Source organism: Pristiophorus japonicus, chromosome 19, assembly GCF_044704955.1.
Source record: "Pristiophorus japonicus isolate sPriJap1 chromosome 19, sPriJap1.hap1, whole genome shotgun sequence".
NCBI lineage: Eukaryota > Metazoa > Chordata > Chondrichthyes > Pristiophoridae > Pristiophorus > Pristiophorus japonicus.
Window position 1 is genome coordinate 97467568 of NC_091995.1, and position 12195 is coordinate 97479762.

A 12195-nucleotide genomic window follows, 5' to 3' on the forward strand; every position below is an offset into this window, starting at 1 on the left:
ACTGAAAGCCTGCGGGCCATGTTCACCACACATGGCTTACCCGATGTCCTGGTGAGCAACAACGGGCCATGTTTTACCAGTGCTGAGTTCAAAGAATTCATGACCCGTAACGGGATCAAACATGTCACATCTGCCCCGTTTAAACCAGCGTCCAATGGTCAGGCAGAGAGAGCAGTGCAAACCATCAAGTTTGAAGAGGGTAACTGAAGGCTCACTGCAGACTCGCCTATCCCGAGTCCTGCTTAGCTACCGCACGAGACCCCACTCACTCATCGGGATCCCACCTGCTGTTCATGAAAAGAGCACTTAAGACAAGGCTCTCGTTAGTTTACCCTGATCTACATGAACAAGTAGAGAGCAGGCGGCTTCAACAAAGTGCATACCATGATAGCGCAAATGTGTCACGTGAGATTGAAATCAATGATCCTGTATTTGTATTAAATTATGGACAAGGTCCCAAGTGGCTTCCCGGCACTGTCGTGGCCAAAGAGGGGAGCAGGGTATTTCAGGTCAAACTTTCAAATGGACTCATTCATCGGAAACACTTGGACCAAATCAAGCTCAGATTCACGGACTACCCTGAGCAACCCACCTTGGACCCTACCTTTTTAGATCCCCCAACACACACACCAGTGGCAACCGGCACTACAGTTGACCACGAAGCAGAACCCATCATCCACAGCAGCCCTGCAGGGCCCAACATACCAGGCAGCCCAGCAAGGCCAGCTGCACCGCAGCCCAGCGAGGGCCCAACAAATGATTCAACACCACCAGCTTTCACACCGAGACGATCAACCAGGGCAAGAAGGGCCCCAGATCGACTCGCGTTGTAAATAGTTACACCATTGACTTTGGGGTGGGGGGTGGGGGGTTGTGGGGTTGGTGGAGTGTTCTATATGTGGACTTGTATTTACTCTGTATAGCCACCAGAGGGCTCATCCCCTGAAGTCCCAAGGGATCCCGTAATCCCTTGGGAGCACAGGTATTTAAGGAGGCTTCACAGGTTGGAGAGGCACTCTGGAGACCTGCAATAAAAGACTACGGTCACACTTTACTTTGAGCTCACAGTGTTCAGTCTGACTCTTTCTCCATACACTACAAAATGCTTTCCTGAAATCCATATAAACTACTTCTATACATAGAATATTTAGAGAAAATAATAAAATCATGTTAGTCCTACATAACTAACCCATCATAAATCTTTGCCAGTTATATCAGGTCCAACGCGAACCCTACAATTTCCTTGTAGGTATTTGTTTATCTTACCTGTAATACAGTTTAATGATGCTCCTGCCAGTCGTTGCCTGCCTTTATCCCTTTCCCGGTTTTGAACAGATGTGCAGCATTTACCTCCCCTTTGCCTCTAATAAACTTCTAAAAAGTAGTTTGTCCCTCCGCTATTCATTGGGTGATTGAGGGTGTGTGTCACATGGTCACATGGTGATTGAGGGTGTGTGTCACATGGTCACATGGTGATTGAGGGTGTGTGTCACATGGTCACATGGTGATTGAGGGTGTGTGTCACATGGTCACATGGTGATTGAGGGTGTGTGTCACATGGTCACATGGTGATTGAGGGTGTGTGTCACATGGTTTTGGAGCTTGACCAATTTTTTAGGGCCCTCAACCCTATAAGATCCGATTCTTAATGGATTTGTTGGTTGCCTTTCTGCGTCCTTGTTCGCAAGCCTTGGAAGATTTCCTTCACGCTCTCCTGTAAATACTGAAGGAAACAAATCTGAGAGCCCAGCAGGAGTCCATTGGAACCCTTCAGGAAATCCAGGGCCAAGGAAGTCATGTCTACACTTCAAGGAACTCGCTAGTGACCATTTGTTGGGTGTTTGGACACTGCTGGGACCCATGTGATGGCGATACTGATGGTCTCTGTTTCAGTTTGATGTAGATCGCGAGGCAGGAGAGAGGCAGATCTACCATCGGTACTGCATGGAACGTGCTGCTGTTCATTGTACTCACGTCTTTACTACAGTGTCAGAAATCACAGCGGTAGAGGCAGAACATCTACTGAAATCTAAACCTGGTGAGTCCAGCTAATTATTGCAAATTAATTAGGGGAACATCAGATGTATCCTTAAATTATCTCAGTTACAGGTTGTGTTATACAAGGGCCCTGTAATCCTTTGTGAATCTCAGCTTCAGGACAACCCTAATCAAAACCACAAACCATATTCTCTGATTCTGCTGCATTATCCCTCCTCATCTTCCTCAACCTCACTTAGCCTTTGACACTGACAACCACATCATCCTCCTCCTTTCCCCCATTGTCCAGTTCCATTAGACAGTCTTCACTTGGTTCCACTCTTATCCGGTGCGCGGGTTGGGCCAATGTGTGCTGGAACGGCTCTGGGGCAGGGGTTGAGCGGGGGGCGGGGTTTGGGCGTGGGGCGGGGGTTGAGGGTGGGGCAGGGGTTGGGCACGGGACGGGTGGGGGTTGACTGGGGCGGGGGTTGGGCACAGAGCGGGGGTTGGACATGGGGCGGGGGTTGGGCATGGTTTGGACACCGGGCGGGGGTTGGACACTGGGCGGGGGTTCGGGACGGGTGGGGGTTGACTGGGGCATGGGTTGGGGCAGGGGTTGGGCACGGGTTGGCGTGGTTTAGGCAAGGGGCGGGGGTTGGGCGTGGTTTAGGCACGGGTTGGGTTTGGGCATGGGTTGGGCGTGGCTTGTCTGCAGGGCTCGGGTTGTCTGTGGTGCCCATTAAGTTGTGGAATCTAAGCTGTAAATTCAGGCAAGAGCTGCGACCTTGAATTGTGAAGTCCATCACGAGTTTGCTAAGCTAACAGTTCCTCTCACAGTTATTTATTCCTCCATGTTCCTCTCCTCTCCATAATCCAGTTCCATCTTCTTTCCACAGATGTAGTGACTCCAAATGGACTGAACTTGAAGAAATTCTCTGTAATGCATGAGTTCCAGAATTTACACTCCAGGAGCAAGATGCGCATTCAGGAGTTTATCAGAGGCCATTTCTATGGGTAAGACAAGAAGTTTCTTTTGTCAGACTGATCTTAGATATCTCGAGACCTGGAGACAAAGATGCTTTGTGCTGTTAGTGGCTGTGCTCCCTCATATGGCTAGCATCGAATCTCATTTTCCTGCTCTCACTCCGTATCTTTTAATACTTTTCTCTACGTATTTATTGAATTCTCTGAAATTATTCAACTTTAGTTGTCATTATGGTAATGCAGTCCATATTCTAATTATGTGAAAAATTTGAACCTCGCCATCCTAATATGTTTTGAGTATTGATTTAGGTTTATGGCCCTTCTTATCAGGGGAAATAATTGTGAAAACTTCCTACCCTTCCCTGCAGCAGCATATATCGCCCTAATTGTTCATAACCGCACCCTCTCATTCCTGTTCCCAAACCAGTCAACCTATTTTCACCTTCCCCATGGCTCCAATATTCTCTCTGTACTGGGTTGGCCAACATTGTATGAAAGATGGATTTCAATGCCTGTAAATCGGGCCTGGAATTAAAATGGGAGTAGCTGGAAAAACAGGATAGAGAACTGTCCCACAAAGGGAACTAACACAGAGCAGCACCGGTTGTTGACTCCCCACTGGGGCTCCGTGATCTACACACCTTGGAAACATCTTTTCACCCCTTCCTTGGCTTTGCCTGTCTCTGATGTGAAATTCGTCCATCAGTCTTGGGTCACTAGTCATCTCAACTTTTATTTCTGCTTTCCTTTTTTCTGGTTCTATTAAGATGCATGTTTCATTTTTCATTTTTTCAGTTCTAATGAAGGACTGACCATTTGTTTTCCCCCTGCTCTCTGTATTTTCAACATAATAATGTGCTCTCGCCCCTACACCCTAGATCCATACTCCCGAGATCCATACTCCCACCCCTACACCCTAGATCCATACTCCCGAGATCCATACTCCCACCCCTACACCCGAGATCCATACTCCGACCCCTACACCCTAGATCCATACTCCCGAGATCCATACTCCCACCCCTACACCCGAGATCCATACTCCGACCTCTACACCCGAGATCCATACTCCCACCCCTACACCCGAGATCCATACTCCGACCTCTACACCCGAGATCCATACTCCCACCCCTACACCCGAGATCCATACTCCCACCCCTACACCCGAGATCCATACTCCGACCTCTACACCCGAGATCCATACTCCGTCGGCTACCTAATCTGTATTTGGAACACACTGACTGTTACGCTCATAATAAAGGATGAAATTGAGTACTGTGAGCAATGAACAAGTGTGACCTTAGCTCCTTTAATAAGACTCCAGAGTGCCGGTACTGCATGGGTGACCTGCTTATATACAGTGCTCCCAAGGGATGCTGGGATCCCTTGGGACTCCAACAGGTAGGCCCTCTGGTGATGTGATACAGGTTGCCAAGGGATAAATACAGAACATCACTCCCTTGTAAAGTCAACAGTACACTTATTTACAGAGTGAGACGATCTGGGGCTTTTCGCTCCCTTGTCGATTGTCTCGGTACAAGTGCAGGTGTGGGTGAGTTGGTTGGTTCTTCACTGGGCAGCTGGCCTTGCCGGGCTGCTGGGGATGATGAGTTCGGCTTCATGGTCAACCATGATGTCAGTTGCCACGTGTGTGTGTGTGTGTGTGTGTTGGAGGGTCGAAGTTGGTGATGTCCTCTTCGCTCGTTGCTCGTAGCTGTTAGTGAACTGCAATTTGATTTGGTCCAAATGCTTTCTGCATGTTAGTCCATTGGTCAATTTGACCTGAAACATCCTACTCCCTTCTTTTGGCTATGACCGTGCCAGCGAGCCATTTGGGACCATGTCTATAATTGAGTACAAACACAGGATCATTGACCTCAATATCGCGTGACAAATTTGCGCGATCATGGTACATACTTTCTTGATGCTGCCTGCCCTTGACGTGATCATGGAGATCAGGGTGAACAAGAGAGAGCCTTGTTTTGAGCGCCCTTTTCATGAACAGCTCGGCTAGGGGAACCCCGGTGAGTGAGTGGGGTCTGGTGCAGTAGCTGAGCAGAACTCGGGACAGCCGGGTCTGCAGGGAGCCTTCCGACACGCGTTTCAAGCTTTGCTTGATGGTCTGAACTGCCCGTTCTGCCTGGCCGTTGGATTCGGGCTTGCACGGGGCAGATGTGACGTGCTTGACCCCATTGCGAGTTATGAGTTTCTTGAATTCAGCACTGGTGAAACACGACCGATTGTCGCTGACTTTATGACATCAGGCAGGCCGTGTGTGGCAAACACGGCTCGTGGGCTTTCGATGGTGGCAGTGGACGTGCTTACAGACATTATTACACATTCAATCCATTTTGAATAAGCATCTATGACAACCAAGAACATTTTGCCTAGAAATGGGCCCTTGCAGTCAACGTGGATCCTAGACCACGGGTTTGGAGGGCCACGACCAGAAACTTAGCGGTGCCTCTCTGGGTGCATTGCTCAGTTAAAAGCAAGTGTTGCACTGGCGCACGCATGTCTCTAAATCTGAGTCGATGCCGGGCTACCACACATGGGATCTGGCCATGGCTTTCATCCTTACAATGCCTGGGTGGGTGCTGTGTATGTCACGGATGAACGTTTCTCTGCCTTTTTTGGACAAGACCACTCGATTACCCCACAAATGACAGTCCGCCTGCAAGGACATTTCGTCTTTGCGCCTGTGGAATGGCTTAATCTCTTCCTGCATCTCCGCTGGGACCCAGGACCAGCTCCCATGGAGGTCACAGTTTTTTGCCAGGGACAGTAAAGGATCCTGCCTGGTCCAGGACCTGATCTGGCGGGCCGTAACGGGTGACTTTTTGTTTTCTAATGCATCCATCACCAAGAGCAAGTCTGCAGGCTGTGCCATTTCCACCCCGGTGGTGGGCAATGGTAGCCGACTGAGAGCATCAGCGCAGTTCCCTGTGTCTGGTCTGTGGTGGATTACATAGTTGTATGCCAACAGTGTGAGCGCCCATCTTTGGATGCGGGCAGAGGCATTAGCGTTGATCCCTTTGCTCTCTGAGAATAGCTATGAGCGGCTTATGGTCAGTTTCAAGCTCAAACTTGAGACCAAAGAAATACTGGTGTATTTTTTTCACCCCGTAAATGCACGCCAGAGCTTCTTTTTCAATCATGCTGTAGGCCCTTTCGGCCTTGGACAGACTCCTGGACGCATAAGTGACCGGTTGCAAAATCCCTGATTCGTTAGCCCGTTGTAACACACACCCGACCCTGTATGACGACACATCGCAAGATAGCACTAATCGTTTACATGGGTTATACAGAACAAGCAGTTTGTTTGAATATAACAGATTTCTGGCTTTTATCAAAGGCAGCCTCTTGTGAATTCCCCCGTACCCAGTCGTCTCCCTTGTGCAGTAGCACATGTCGGGGTTCTAGCAAGGTGCTTAACCCGGGTAGGAAATTACCGAGATATTTGAGGAGTCCCAGGAACAACCGCAGCTCCGTCACGTTCTGTGGTCTCGGCGTGTTCTTAATGGCCTCCATTTTGGCGTAAGCAATGAGTGCGACCTTAGCTCCTTTTAATTAGACTCCAGAGTGCAAGTACCTCGTGGGGGGGCCTGCTTATATACCCTGCTCCCAAGGGATGCTGGGATCCCTTGGGACTCCAATAGGTAGGCCCTCTGGTGGTAGTGTGATACAGGTTGTCAAGGGATAAATACATAACACTGACCAACTGTAACTGGGAGGAGATGGTGAATGGTTTCAAGTCCTTTGGGCCGGCTGTCCACAACAAAGGGAGCGGGGAGACCATCAGTGAAAGGCTCAAATGGAGGAACCCAATGGGATGAAGAGGAAATTGTTTCCTGGTTTGGATTAGACACGAATAAAACCAATTCTAAAAAGTTTGGGTATTAAATTTAAAATGTTTGTATCTTGATTCTTTCTAGTCATTTGGATTTTGACCTGGATAAGACCGTATATTTCTTCATTGCTGGGCGCTACGAGTTCACCAACAAAGGGGCGGATGTTTTCCTGGAGGCATTGGCACGACTCAACTATCTCCTCCGGGTAAAACAATATGTTCCTGTATTTTAAACTTAGATTCTGAATGTGTTATCTGTAGGTGATTGGAGGGGAGACACTGTCAGCTGCTGATTGGTGGAGAGACTGCCAGCAGCTGATTGGAGGAGACACTCTGTCAGCAGTTGTGGTTCATTCTGTCCTGTCGTGTGATTTTAGGGAGTATTGCTTTCCCAGTTAATGATTAGATGACCCAGGGAAAGCTATGCTTCAAAGGCAACAGAAGCTGTCCTGATAGCTCAGTGAAATTATTCAGTGAGATGCTGAACTGTACAGAGCAGGAAAGTCTACCTTTGTTTCTGTAATCTGTGCTGAGTATTTGAACAGTGACGCCTGCAGTGCTGAGCTTGGTGCCTTTGTGATGGTCCCAGCGAGAATCAGGACATCAGCTGGGATGAGAAATTGCAAGCTCCGTTCAGACTGCTATCCATTCCCGTTAATGGAGAGCTCAGATAAATGAATCTTGCCTGGCCCGTGTCTTTAAATACATTTTGTTACAGATGTAACTGTTATCCCAGTGAGTGTGAGGTTGTATGCGAGATCTGTGAATGACTCATTTAAAACCTCTGTTGTTGCAGGCTCATCAAAGTGCTGTGACGGTTATTGCATTCTTCATCATGCCTGCACGTACCAACAACTTCAATGTGGAGTCGTTGAAAGGACAAGCAATCCGTAAACAGTTGTGGTGAGTGGCTGACTGGCTGAGAGCCAGATTAGAATGGAGCGAGGGCAGGGAAAGGGCCACCTGCAAGGGTGGAGCCCAGGAGGCAGCTATCTGACCACTGATTCAGTCACCTCCCCTCCGCCTGATGTCTCATTTACTGCAGCAGTGCCGGTCACATCAGGGGCTTTGAGCTGACGGAGCTCATGTGAAGGCGAGAATCTATGATATTTGTAATAAAATAGTAGGTGGACAGCACAGTGCATGTCAAATAGCTGCTGCATCAACCCATTTTAATCCCAGTCTTGTATTTCCTATTCTGGTGTGATATACACACTCTCTCTCTCTCTCTCTCTCGTGTATTCAACTATTATTGTAACCCATGTATAAGCTGACCTAAGTTGTACACCTTGAGAACACAGGGGGCGAACTTGTGGGAGATGCTTCTAACCTGGACCTTCAGGTATAAAAGGGGAAGCTCCACCCACCTTCATCACTTGAGGTCTTGTTAATAAAGGTAACTGGTCACAGAGTGACCTTCTCTCAAGTATGGGCCTCGTGTGCATTTATACTGCATAGTAAGGACAGATTAGGAAAAGGGGAGGTACAATGAGACCTGGGTGTCATGGTACATCAGTCATTGAAGGTTGGCATGCAGGTACAGCAGGCGGTTAAGAAAGCAAATGGCATGTTGGCCTTCATAGCGAGCGGATTTGAGTACAGGGGCAGGGAGGTGTTACTACAGTTGTACAGGGCCTTGGTGAGTCCACACCTGGAGTATTGTGTTCAGTTTTGGTCTCCTAACTTGAGGAAGCACATTCTTGCTGTTGAGGGAGTGCAGCGAAGGTTCACCAGACTGATTCCCGGGATGGCGGGACTGACATATCAAGAAAGACTGGATCAACTGGGCTTGTATTCACTGGAGTTCAGAAGAATGAGAGGGGATCTCATAGAGACGTATAAAATTCTGATGTGTTTAGACAGGTTAGCTGCAGGAAGAATGTTCCCAATGTTGGGGAAGTCCAGAACCAGGGGTCACAGTCTAAGGATAAGGGGTAAGCCATTTAGGACGAGATGAGGAGAAACTTCTTCACCCAGAGAGTGGTGAACCTGTGGAATTCTCTACCACAGAAAGTTGTTGAGGCCAATTCACTAAATATATTCAAGAAGGAGTTAGATGAAGTCCTTACTACTATGGGGATCAAGGGGTATGGCGAGAAAGCAGGAATGGGGTACTGAAGTTGCATGTTCAGCCATGAACTCATTGAATGGCGGTGCAGGCTTGAAGGGCCGAATGGCCTACTCCTGCACCTATTTTCTATGTTTCTATGAAATATCATTGACAATGAGAAACTGGGTCGGTCAGGATATGTGGCGATTACAAGGCCACCATCAATTGGGTGTCACTCCAAGACCAGTACCCGCGACCGAGAGCGGAGGACCTCTTTGCGACGCTATCCGGTGGCAAACCTTTTTCAAAATTGGACCTGACCTCAGCTTACATGACCCAGGAGCTGGCGAGTGAGTCGAAGAAGCTGACCACCATCACGACACACAAGGGGTTGTTTGAGTACAACAGATGTCCGTTTGGGATTCGCTCGGCCGCCGCGATCTTCCAACGAAATATGGAAAGCCTCCTCAAGTCGATTCCAAGGGACGGTGGTTTTTCAAGACGACATCCTCATCACGGGTTACGATACTGAAGAACACCTCCACAACCTGGAGGAGGTGCTACGCAGACTGGACCGGGTAGGGCTGCGACTGAAAAAGGCGAAGTGCGTCTTCCTAGCTCCAGAGGTCGAATTCCTCGGGATGAGGGTAGCAGCAGACGGGATCAGACCTACTGCGTCCAAAACGGAAGTGATCCAGAGAGCACCCAGACCCCGTAACGCAATGGAACTGCGTTCGTTCCTGGGGCTCCTGAACTATTTTGGTAACTTTCTTCCCAAATAAGCACGCTGTTAGAGCTGCTACACGTGCTCCTACGCAAAGGTCGCGATTGGTTCTGGGGGGACAACCAGAAAGGGCTTTTGATAGAACACACAATTTGTTATGTTCCAACAAACTGTTAACATTATATGACCCGTGTAAGAAACTTGTTTTAACGTGTGATGCGTCGTCCTATGGTGTCGGGTGTGTGTTGCAGCATGTCAATGCCAAGGGTCATTTACAGCCGGTAGCTTATGCTTCCAGAAGTCTGTCCCAGGCAGAAAGGGGCTTCGGGACGGTAGAAAAGGAGGCGCTCGCATGTGTATATGCAGTAAAAAAGATGCACCAGTACCTGTTTGGCAGGAAATTTGAATTGGAGACAGATCACAAACCCCTAACGTCCCTTTTGGCCGACAACAAGGACATAAATGCGAATGCATCGGCCCGCATACAGAGGTGGGCACTTACGTTAGCCGCCTATGACTACACAATTCGGCACAGACCGGCACTGAAAACTGTGCCGATGCACTCAGCAGGCTCCCACTAGCCACCACTGAGGGGGCAACTGAGCATGGTGCTGAGATGGTCATGGCTGTTGAAGCTTTCGAAAGCGAAGGCTCACCTGTGACAGCCTGTCAGATTAAAGTCTGGACAAATAAAGACCCGCTACTGTCTTTAGTTAAGAAATGTGTCCTGAATGGGGACTGGGCAGCCACGTACGGGGCATGCCCTGAGGAATTTAAACCGTTTCATAGGTGCAAGGATGAACTCTTGATTCAGGACGATTGCCTACTATGGGGAAACCGTGTAGTCATGCCGCAGATGGGCAGAGAGGTGTTCATCAGAGAACTCCACAATGAGCAACCGGGCATTGTCATGATGAAGGCAATTGCCAGGTCACACGTTTGGTGGCCAGGGATAGACGCAGATCTGGAACTTTGTGTTCGCAGGTGTAACACGTGTGCCCAGCTGGGCAATGCACCCAGGGAAGCCCCCCTTAGCCCCTGGCCATGGCCCGCCAAGCCTTGGTCACGCATCCATGTGGACTACGCAGGTCGTTTCATGGGGAAAATGCTTTTGGTTGTAGTAGACACCTACTCCAAATGGATTAAATTCAAGCACATCCTCTGCCACGGTAGAAAGTCTACGGGCAATGTTCGCCGCCCATGTTCTACCGGATGTCTTGGTCAGCGACAATGGCCCGTGCTTTACAAGCACTGAATTCCAGGACTTCATGGCAGGCAATGGAATTAACCATGTCAGAACTACACCGTTCAAGCCGGCCTCAAACGGCCAGGCAGAACGAACAGTGCAGATAATCAAACAGGGGATGCTCAGAATCCAAGGGGGTTCCCTACAAAGCCGCTTATCACACCTCCTGTTGGCCTACAGATCCCGACCACACTCGCTCACAGGGGTTCCACCCGCAGAGCTGCTAATGAAAAGGATGCTCAAAACCAGGTTATTCCTTATACACCCGACTATGAAAGAAATTATAGAGAGCAGGCGTCAGTCACAATGTGACTACCATGACAGGAATGCGAGGGCGCGATGTATTGATGTCAGTGACCCTGTTTTTGTCCTTAATTATGCTGCAGGGCCCAAATGGCTTGCAGGCACTGTGATTGCCAAAGAGGGGAATAGGGTTTTGGTAGTTAAACTTACCAATGGCCAAATCTGCCGCAAACACGTGGATCAAACAAAAAGGAGGTTCAGCAACCCCATAGAAGAAGCAGAGGAAGAACACGACGTAGAGTTTACTCCACCACAGGTGACCGAACACCGGAACCAAAGGGAGGAGAGCCCAGTCACTGTGGGCAGTCCGGACAGGCCTGAGGCACCGCAAACAGCAGACACTCAGGCCAGCGCCCAACAACCGGAGCCCCAACTCAGGCGCTCTACAAGGGAGCGTAATCCACCAGAGAGACTCAACCTGTGATCCCAATAAGACTTTGGGGGGGGAGGTGATGTCATGTATTCAACTGTCATTGTAACCCATGTATAAGCTGACCTAAGTTGTACATCTTGAGAACATTGACCACTAGGTGGTGAACTTGTGGGAGACACTCCTAACCTGGACTTTCAGGTATAAAAGGGGAAGCTCCACCTACCTTCATCACTTGAGGTCTTGGTAATAAAGGTAACTGGTCACAGAGTGACCTTCTCTCAAGTATGGGCCTCGTGTACATTTATACTGTATAGTAAGGACATATCTCTCTCTAACTCTGATGTGATGCTCTCTCTCTCTCTCTCTCTTTCTGTCTCCCTCTCTCTCTCACTCTGATGTGATGCACTCTCTCCCTCTCTCTGGTGTGATGCATTCTCTCTCTCTCTCTCTCTCTCTCTCACTCTCACTCTCACACACACACACACTGGTGTGATGCACTCTGTCTCTCTAGTGTGATAGAAACATAGAAAATAGGCGCAGGGGTAGGCCATTCGGCCCTTCAATCCTGCACCACCATTCAATATGATTGATATGTCCTTACTACACAGTATAAATGCACACGAGGCCCATGCTTAAGAGAAGGTCAGTCTGTGACCTGTCCTTTATCCCTTAGCACTCAAGTGATGAGGGT

At 49.0% G+C, this 12195-nt stretch overlaps 1 protein-coding gene across 5 annotated transcripts in view; it reads left to right on the forward strand.

The window, feature by feature from the left end:
• Positions 1-12195, forward strand: part of LOC139230088 (glycogen [starch] synthase, muscle-like) — a 79243-nt gene that overhangs the window by 27012 nt on the left and 40036 nt on the right. For all 5 annotated transcript variants that reach the window (XM_070861897.1, XM_070861896.1, XM_070861898.1 and 2 more), the window contains 4 exons: positions 1894-2038; positions 2874-2991; positions 6894-7014; positions 7605-7711. In XM_070861897.1, coding sequence (XP_070717998.1) covers positions 1894-2038; positions 2874-2991; positions 6894-7014; positions 7605-7711 — 491 coding nt within the window. The remainder of the gene's footprint in view (positions 1-1893; positions 2039-2873; positions 2992-6893; positions 7015-7604; positions 7712-12195) is intronic.